Below are 9,465 nucleotides of genomic sequence, written 5' to 3' on the forward strand. Positions count from 1 at the left end.
ATTGGATAATTGTATATTAATAATATAAAATTTATTTATTTATTATACTTAATTCAATAAAATTTAAGAATAAATATAATAACTCCGACCACCTTTATTACATAGTACAATAAAAAGGTACCAAACTTATCCTACAAAACTTAGACTAACCATAAAGACAAAAGGTTGGGGGAGACTTAATTATGTAAATGAGTTGGTTTCACACTAATTTAACCAATTCCCAAAGAGAAAGATAGAAGAAGTGTGTGAATTGAAAGAGACAAATAAGGTTGGGCTTATGAGTACATTTGCTAAGGTGTGAAGGCAATATGATTTAGAGTTGTCATTTCTCACAAGTCATTATAATGGGCAATAGCAAAAGACAAAACATGGGTAGCCAAGTAGTTGGCTGTCCCTAGTAAAAGGAATGTCCTCATTATTATACTTTTTACCCCCCCAACCAAACATTAATCAATTTTAAGATAAAGTTTAAATAATTTATTCAATAAATTTTATAAATTCTTAATATTTATGAAGTTATTTAAAAATATATATAGCCTTTAGTTTTTTGAGAAGTTTAAAACTTATTTCAAATAATAAGAACAAATAAAATTTAATTCTAAATTTATAAAATTTAATTAAAAAATTCATACTTAAGAGTTGTATAATATCAAACGTCAAAATTTATTTAAAAAGAAATTTCAGATTTCAAATTCATTAAGTCCAAACTACGGAGGTAAGTGAAGGGGGCACAAGGGAGATTTATTGAGTGGGCTAGGGATAGAAGCGACATCTCAGCGCAAACAAAGGAGCTACCTTTTGAGGATCCATTTTTATTCTCATTTTTTATTCAAAAAAGATTGAATTTGAGAATTAAGAAACCACCAAAAACGCCATTACCAAAAGCACTCCAAGCTTTTACTTTTTCAGTCTCCCCACAATAATACACTCTCAGAATCTCTCTCTCTCTCTGTATATATATATTCATACGTGTATTGATATAGATATATATATATATACTCTGCCACAGCCACATCGCAGCAGCTGTTTCCTCCACCGGCAGTGGCAGCGCTGCGCCGCTGCATCCCCTGCAAATTGCAGGTGAGCCACCACCACTCACATATACATACAAACATACATCTCTACAGCCGCTTCCTAATGCGTATGTAAATGTATCTATCTATATGTATATATCTGTATTTGTAAGTTCTTCATAAAGTTTGATTTGATTTGATATCCAAAAGCTTTCGCTTAAGTCGCCAGAAAATTTTCGGACGTTTTCCCTTTCTTTTTCTCTTTTTTTTTTCTTTTTTCTTTTGACTCGTCTTCTTTTGGCAATGTTCTGCTGTTTGTGCTCTCTCTCTCCATGTATCTATTTATATATACATGTCGAGTCCCGACTCCCGTATTTACTGCATTTCTCTCCCAATTTCGCGTCCTAGGGCTTTTCTGAGGCGACGAGATGTGTGCTTTGATCGATCTCAACACCGTCGACGACGACGACGCGAGGCCGGTTTCCCTTTCGGATTTCCGTTCCTCTACTTGTTCTTCTTCGTCCTCAACGTCGTCATCGGTGTCTTCCGGGGGCGGGGCGGCGTCCGCAGCCTCGCCGTCGGTGTGCTTGGAGCTGTGGCACGCTTGCGCCGGTCCGCTGATATCACTGCCGAAGAAAGGGAGTGTGGTGGTGTACTTCCCGCAGGGCCACTTGGAACTCGCCTCTGATTTTCCGGCCGCCGTCTACGACCTCCCAGCTCAGGTCTTCTGCCGAGTTCTCGACGTGAAGCTCCATGTAAGTCTATGCGAATTTATGCGTATTGATAATTGGCAATTTTGTCTCTTCTTTTTTCTTGGCTGTTGGGGGGTTTTAAATTCTGGAAGTTCTGGTTCTACTACGGTTTTACTGTTTGGTTGGGCTAATTATGATTTTGAGTTCTATGGTGGAACGTGTGTTCTGTGGATAGGCGGAGGTGGCAACCGATGAGGTTTATGCGCATGTCTTCCTCGTTCCGGATACTCAGGTGAGCTCTCTGGATTTTTATCGTTTTATTGGAATTATGGGCTGTTCTTCTTGCTTTTGATTACTTAAAAGATGCAAATGATGTTCAGAGAAAATAACCTGTTAATTATTGTTATGGAGAAAAATGACATCGAGAATGCCGACCAGATGATCTTAATTTATTTCAAAGTAGCATTTCCATTGTGTTTGTGTCTATGATTTTTTGGGGGAAAAATGTTGTTTGGCTGAATTTATGGCGCGAAGCAGATTGAGCAAAAATGGAGACAAGGAGAAATTGAATCAGAGACTGAAGTAGAGGATACTGAAGGTGCTGCCAAGTCTTCCACACCGCACATGTTCTGCAAGACCCTTACTGCATCTGATACTAGCACTCATGGGGGTTTCTCCGTCCCTCGACGGGCTGCTGAGGACTGCTTCCCACCCCTTGTAATTCTAATATTTCTTTTTGCACATTTGTTAACTTTCGCTGAATCCAGTTTAAACATTTTTCCTCGCTGCATTAGTAAGTCTATATATTTGCATATTTGGTCTTTTTCCTCACTATTTTTGGATCCTGAGGTTCCATAGTTTTGCTGCAGGACTATAACCAACAAAGGCCTTCACAAGAGCTTGTAGCAAAAGATTTACATGGGACTGAATGGAAGTTCCGGCATATCTACCGGGGTATGTGGCAAAACTCATATTTCTAACGTTTCAATGGTTCAGGCTTATGCTGTACATGAATAATCTCATTACGGTTTATGTTTGTTGATTATTAGGGGCGATTTTGTTACAATTTCTATGTTATAGCAATAATCACATTTGTTGTTTGCTGAGTAAAGTGGCATCGCATTTGTTGTTTTCATATATGAAAATAATAAGCTATTTCGGGGGGGAAAATCCATCATTTTCCTATATCTTCATTTGTGTACAAGTACATGTATTAATTTGTTTTTAGAACTGAGGTACTTTGAAATAAAAAAAATTTGGAAACAATTACTTTGAACTTGTTTGCAAATCTGTTTCTCCGCACCCCCACATCTATAAGTAGTTTTTAGAACCATAATTAGATCGACCATAAGTTTCATGGCAGAGTTTTTCACCACTCTGTTTTCTGTATTTTGCTCGAGCAGGCCAGCCCCGAAGGCATCTGCTGACTACTGGTTGGAGTGCTTTTGTCAACAAAAAGAAGCTTGTCTCTGGAGATGCTGTTCTCTTTCTAAGGTAAGAACCTACAATATGAGGAGGTTTATAAATGTGTAAAGATGCTTATATTTGTTTATGACAGGGGTGGTGATGGAGAATTGAGATTGGGAATCCGGAGGGCAGCTCAAGTTAAAAGTGGTTCTACTTTTCCAGCTGTCTCTAACCAGAAGATGAATGTTGGCACCATCAGTGCTGTTGTCAATGCTATATCTACGAGAAGCATATTCAGTGTTTACTACAATCCAAGGTATTCTGAAGGCGAGTTTTTGCCAAAATGAGTTTGTATGCTAAATATCAATTTAATAATGTATAGCGCATTGTTTCAAAAGTGTTATGTTTATGAAAATGGAAACTATCTTTCCTCGTCATGAAATAAGGGTGTTTATTTATTTGATATTTTTTTTTTGTTTTTTTGGGGGGGGGGGTGGGGGGGGTTAAATAGAATCATAAATGAAGGAGATCAAAGAAAAATAAAGAAACCAATAGGCCTTGCTTTCATGTTACTTGTTCTATCATCACATTCCATTAATATTTGACCCATGCATGTATATGTTTGATGATGTTTCAGAAGGCTTCTTCAAATGTGTAATTTTCCATGGGTGAATGATTTTAGAAAATATAATCTCATGCATTATATTTTGTGCTTATTTATTTGTATGAAATGAAAATCTCGTGCATTTTGTGTTTTGCCGTCAACTTCCTACTAACTGGAGACACCTGACTTGTTTGTATGGCTGTGTACTTATGAGTGCTACCAGTTCTTTGACAATTTTGAATCCCTTAGAGCCGTTTGATTTTACTGTAGTTTTGGCTTTTTTTTCCATTTACTTTTTTTTTGGAGAAAGAAACAGAAAATAATGTTTAGTGCATTGTTTCCGTTTCCCAAAAAAAAAAATGAATTGGATAAAAAAGAGATGCCAAAATGGTGTTTTTGTGTTTATATTTTGTTTTCATTTGACCACCTCCATCATCAACCTAAATTCTGGCGACCAACTAGTCACATCCGTTATATGAACTTAAAACCTGCCCCAACTAGTCACATTCTTTTATTGACTTAAACTTTAACTGACCATTTTTTGTCGGGGATGAGTATTTTTGACAATATAAAATAATTTGTTGGATTTAATTATCTAAAAAATATATAATTTTTTTGTCAAATATCATTTTGAGTTATTTTTTTCAGAATTTCGAAAAGCGGCAACATTACAAAGTGCAATGTTTAGTTTCTATTTTTGTAACAAGAAATGAAATTGAATACAAACAAATGATGGTCCTATTTAGCAATAACGTTCTGATGTTAATAATTAAATAACTGAGGTTCTAGAGTTTACTGTCCAATGCATTGCCTAAAATATTCAAACAATGAAGACTTGTGTGTGCATTTAGGGTTTTTGGGTAAATTATAACAAAAGGGGATATGATTCTTGCATAGGTTTGACCCTTTTTGACATCCATTTTAAGATATTGTTCTTTCAACGGTTGGCATGCATGTTTTCATTATTTTGAAAGCAAAAATAGAAAATGATTTTAACTTCTTGTTTTTATGTTTGAAAAAAAATGTGCCTTCACAATTTCATTTTCTTCCCCTCCCTTAACCTTCCCTCAAGCTAGTGATCACTCTTGCAAGTCGCCAAGACACTGGCAACTCTGCTGCCAGTGATTTAGGGTGTTGCATTGGCAACTCCTAGGACTGGGAGTCACACCATCGACTTGTCAGAAGGGTCACAACTGGTGGGAATGGTGGGGAGGACAAAAACATAAAAATATACATATCGAAAAACCAAAACCAAAAATGAGAAAAACCATAGTTATCAACTAACTTGTTAAATTTTTATTTTTTAAATGAAAATGAAAACTGGATAATCTATCAAATGACTGTGTAGAAAGCAATGTAGCTTTTCAGGCCATTCACAATTAGTGCCATAAACAGGGAATAACTAGTCATTTTGTTAAAAGTGCTCAAGATTTCTGGTGCGACTTTTTCTCCCACAAAAGTTGTTGTCATGCAAGAAATTTAGTAATATAATATAGCAAAACTTTTTTGATGACTGATAAATATTCAGGTGGCCTGTCATGTATAAACTTTTGAAGGTTGTGTTTCCCTATGTGAAGTCAACTTTACTAACTGATGAAACCTTTTATTCTACTCCAAAATTGAGTTGGTGTTTTCTTACTTGAACTTCCCAAGATGTATTATATTGATGATAATTGGACTTTGTATCTATTTAATTTTCAACTATATGGTGACCCCTGCACTTGTCCTGGGTTGGTTACCTTATATATGCTTCAATCTATGGTCTTAAGTTGCTTTTCACCCTCTGAACTTCTAGTGTATCTTGTAGGGCTGGCATGTCAGATTTCATAATACCGTTGTGTAAATTCTCAAAGAGCCTTACTCATTCGTTTACTGTTGGAATGAGGTTTAAAATGCATTTTGAAACAGAAGATTCAGCGGATAGGAGGTTAGTTTTGTTCCTGTTGCAGCATTTGAAAAGGATTCATAGTCAAAATCTAATTTATGTTATTTCTGCCAGGCATACTGGAGTTATTGTTGGGGCTGGCGATCTGGATCCTGTTAGATGGCCTGGTTCAAAGTGGAGGTGCTTGTTGGTATTCATCTTTCTCGTGCTTGTTCGCTTATGCATTCATATTAAGCCTCGTTGCATGGCCTGTTGAATGTCAAGCAACTTTATGTTGGACGGTTATGTAGGCTTATATTTAATCCTTGACCAAAAACTGGAATTTTACTACCAGAACTTTTTTTTAAGATGTTAGATGATTATCCCTGACCTTATATTGGATGATTATGTTGGTTCATGCTTGTTATCTTGTTTTACAACATAACACTTTTTCCAAATATTGCTAGATCACACATTGCGCATCTGAAAAACTCTTGTCCAATTTTTATGATAAAAGTGACACTAGGCATCAATTATCTCTAGTAGTCTGGATTCACAGCATAAGAGTTGTACACGTTCCTCAGAACCCAAGTGTCCTAGATGGATCTGAAAATTTGCAGAATTCAAATGCTCAGGTGAGAAAAGTTTCTGAAAAAATCTGACTGGTGGACAATAATGGCAAAACATATACCATTTAAGTACAATGCAATAGGAGAAATATAGGCATTGCCGATATCCTCCTACATAACTATACATTGTGATAGTGCCCAAGGTAGTGCTTCTTAAGGAGCCATATTTTGTTTAGCATCACCTTAATGGTTAAAGCTAAAATATGTAGCTTCCAGTTTGTGTGGCTTTTTATCCTTCATTTGTTGATGGGCTTGGTTTTTTCGGTCTGCTTCAGGTACTCTCGTAGTATACGTGGTCATTTTTCCAGTGGTTTCATCTCTTAGATATCTGTACTAGTTTTAAGGAAATGCTGCAAGTTCTTAATTATTGATCTTCAGTGCTCTTACAAACCTTTCTCAACTTTATTATCTATGAACATCTGAAAAAACTTCCTTGCTGGTTTGGCTAGCTTTCTATTTTCTGAACCGTCATACCTGTACATAATTGTGATGCATTCTGTCAGCAGTCCTGTTAATTTTGATCAGAACAGGCTTCAACCAAATTGTTTATCCATTTTCTGCAGGTAAGGTGGGATGACCTAGAAACTATCCAAACTGGCCGGGTTTCTCCATGGGAGATTGAGTCAACTGGTTCAGTTTCTACATCAAGCAGCTTGGCAGCACCTGGCATGAAGAGGACAAGAATTGGTTTTCCTTTGACAAAGCAAAATTTCTCAGTTCCCAGAGGTACTGCATTTAGTGTTTTTTTTAATGAATTGTCTTACTTCTTTGTCTTGAGATTTAACTTCTGGCTTCTTATCTTGTGCAGATGGGACCAGAATGTCAGACTTGGGGGAACCTCTACGGTTCCAGAAGGTCTTGCAAGGTCAAGAAATTTTAAGTACTAATCCTCCTTATGATGGTATTGATGCTCAGAATCATTATCCATCAGAAACTAGGACGTCCTCTCCTGGTTCTGGTAGTTCCAGGATCTCTGTAATAGGAAAAGGTGTTAGAAACCCATTACGAGATTCTGTGATTTCCTATGAAGGTGTTGGCTTTTGTGAATCATTCCGGTTCAATAAGGTCTTGCAAGGTCAAGAAACATTTTCAAACTTACAATATGGTGGAGGCCTGGCCACTAAGATGGCACAGGATAAGGGGGTCCAAGGAGTCACTCATGATGTACGAGCTCTAAGTTCAACGAGTGGATGGTCTTCCCTGATGCATGGTTATAATACTTATCTTCGTCCATCTGCACTGTCAGCACAGCCATCACCACCTTCTTCTGTGTTAATGTTCCAGCAAGCACACCCCTCTGCCCCTAACTTAAAGGCAAATTTCAGCAGTAATCTGGAAGATGGATTTAGCAGCAGGACTTCGTTTGGTATTTCTGAAACTTGTGGTGGGAAGCTCACATCATCCTCACCACCAGAGAGCCACTCCAAGGAGGACCTGCAAGGTCTAAATTCCTTTGGCCGTTTAGAGGAGCACACCCAAGTGGGTCCCTCGCATTCTACTTTTGCCATGCATCCATCATGTAGGGGCAGTCAAGATTTAGTTTCTTCGTGCAAACGTAGCTGCAGACTCTTTGGTTTTCCCTTGACTAAGGAAAGAAACACGTCGAGGAAAGATTGCCACTCATCTCAAGTTTCGTCTGCATATGATCCCAAGGCCTCTTTCCTAGCCCATGATGAGGAGCAATTTTATCCTAGCCCTATAGGGGCAAAGACAGCAGGGAGCAGTTGTACCAAAGTAGGTGACCTCTGTACTGTCAGGGATATGCTTCTTGATATTGCATTATAGAGTACTTCTGCTATAAGATAAGAATTTAAGGGTTCCCGTGGGGAACTGTTGTAGGATTGTGATTGGATCTTTTCCCCCAACTTGACAGCTTCATGAAACTGGGAGAAATAATTTGGTATTCAGAACACCAGGTTGATTTGATGATTGTGAAAGTTATGCGCTGCAGTAAGAACCTGCCCGTTTACTGTTTGTTTTTGGTGCTGCAGTGATTTTGGATTGTGACGCGCTTTGCGTTTAACCTGAAACTGTTGGTGACTGCCTGCCTGGATATCATTGAAGTGTCACGGTCGGATTTGATCCACCTTCGATTTCAAGATCTCATGCTTGTAGTTTGGGGTTTGTTATCTTTCCAGGATAGCAAAATTTCATGGATGATTCCAATTTCATCAAGAATCAAGTTAAGACTTGTTAGCCTTTGATCCGTTTGCTTAGATCCCAACTAACTCTAAATGAACTGTGAGCTATGTTTTTGCTTGAAATTGTGCAAAGTTGTGAATTCTTTAGTGAAGAGATGTAATGGTAAAGTTTTTAGGTCTTGAAGTGTGAAAAAGAAGTTGCTCGTAGAATCAGCTTTGTAGTGTTGATTATATTTTAGCCTTTGAAGAAATTGCAACTCTTTTATGTGCAAGGTATTATGGCAACTTGTTTCTCTTTGCTATGGTTTATGCAATTCCAAGTGTTTCTCTACGATATACAAGATTTTAAATTAAATAAAAACTCTAAAACTAAACAACTCAAATGTTTCTATTGTTGTGTTAGATCCACAATTAATCCTATGGATCCTTAGGATTGGTGTATTTTTTTATATCCTCTATATATATTTAAAATTGAAAACTTTATAAGTTAGTATGAACTTTGAAAATGATACTGCCAGCTGATCTTTTTGTTCGTTTCCTGCTTGAAATTGTGTTTGTGTTCTAGGCTTGACTATTTTGCAGACCTTAAGCTAGTAGAACCATTAAACAACTGCAGGTTGGCGGCTGTAGTCTCCCATTACATATTGGCTCTACTCGATGAAGGAGAAAGCTCTAAACCTCTCTTTCATGTGTTCATATATATAGAGAGAGAGAGAGTGATAGTTCATTGCAGAGTCTCTTTCCAGACCAACTTGATATCAACAATCTTACCGTTGCACGGTTAAATGACCATGTTGTCCTAATACCCGGTTGCGGAAATATATGGCTTGTGTTATTGTGTTGAGTTAGGACGACTTTTGGGAAGAAAATGTCATCTTAACCACTGGTTTGATTACCATTCTGATGCTGCAAGGACCTGTGAATTTCATGCCTCTATTTGCAGGAAATGTAGTTTAGCATCGGCATCTGAAGACTGGGCGTGGCAACGCTGCTGAGACATGAAGTTTCAAAAAGCATTGGTTCAGAGTAATTCACGGGAGCCTGCTGAATCCGTTCAATGTGGGGAGGTAAGCTGTTTTGTTCTTTTCATCCTGCCGGCCATTTGATTACAAGCA

At 37.6% G+C, this 9,465-nt stretch overlaps 1 protein-coding gene across 3 annotated transcripts; it reads left to right on the forward strand.

Annotated features, from left to right (window-relative positions):
* The first annotated feature begins 913 nt into the window (after positions 1–913).
* LOC127795378 (auxin response factor 3-like) lies at positions 914–8,647 on the forward strand. Of its 3 annotated transcripts, none has more exons than XM_052327021.1 (11): positions 914–1,080; positions 1,422–1,768; positions 1,941–1,997; positions 2,243–2,422; positions 2,575–2,659; positions 3,109–3,199; positions 3,264–3,428; positions 5,524–5,643; positions 5,716–5,791; positions 6,773–6,935; positions 7,018–8,647. In XM_052327021.1, exons 2-11 carry the CDS (start codon positions 1,442–1,444, stop codon positions 7,992–7,994), a joined length of 2,241 nt encoding a protein of 746 aa, XP_052182981.1. In that variant the 5' UTR covers positions 914–1,080; positions 1,422–1,441; the 3' UTR covers positions 7,995–8,647. The 3 variants fall into 3 exon arrangements, with proteins under 3 accessions (XP_052182981.1, XP_052182984.1, XP_052182983.1); XM_052327024.1 differs by having other exon boundaries at positions 945–1,141; XM_052327023.1 differs by lacking the exon at positions 914–1,080 and having other exon boundaries at positions 1,223–1,768.
* Positions 8,648–9,465: the final 818 nt, after the last annotated feature.

Source organism: Diospyros lotus, chromosome 2 (assembly GCF_014633365.1).
Source record: "Diospyros lotus cultivar Yz01 chromosome 2, ASM1463336v1, whole genome shotgun sequence".
In the NCBI taxonomy this organism is placed as follows: Eukaryota; Viridiplantae; Streptophyta; class Magnoliopsida; order Ericales; family Ebenaceae; genus Diospyros; species Diospyros lotus.

Excerpts from the sequence above, each read along its gene's own strand:
- LOC127795378 (XM_052327021.1), top strand. The coding sequence starts at position 1,442 with ATGTGTGCTTTGATCGATCTCAACACCGTCGACGACGACGACGCGAGG. Across the intron at positions 3,429-5,523 it reads AGTGTTTACTACAATCCAAG|GGCTGGCATGTCAGATTTCA; the intron begins GTATTCTGAAGG and ends TGTATCTTGTAG. Across the intron at positions 5,792-6,772 it reads CAAAGTGGAGGTGCTTGTTG|GTAAGGTGGGATGACCTAGA; the intron begins GTATTCATCTTT and ends CATTTTCTGCAG.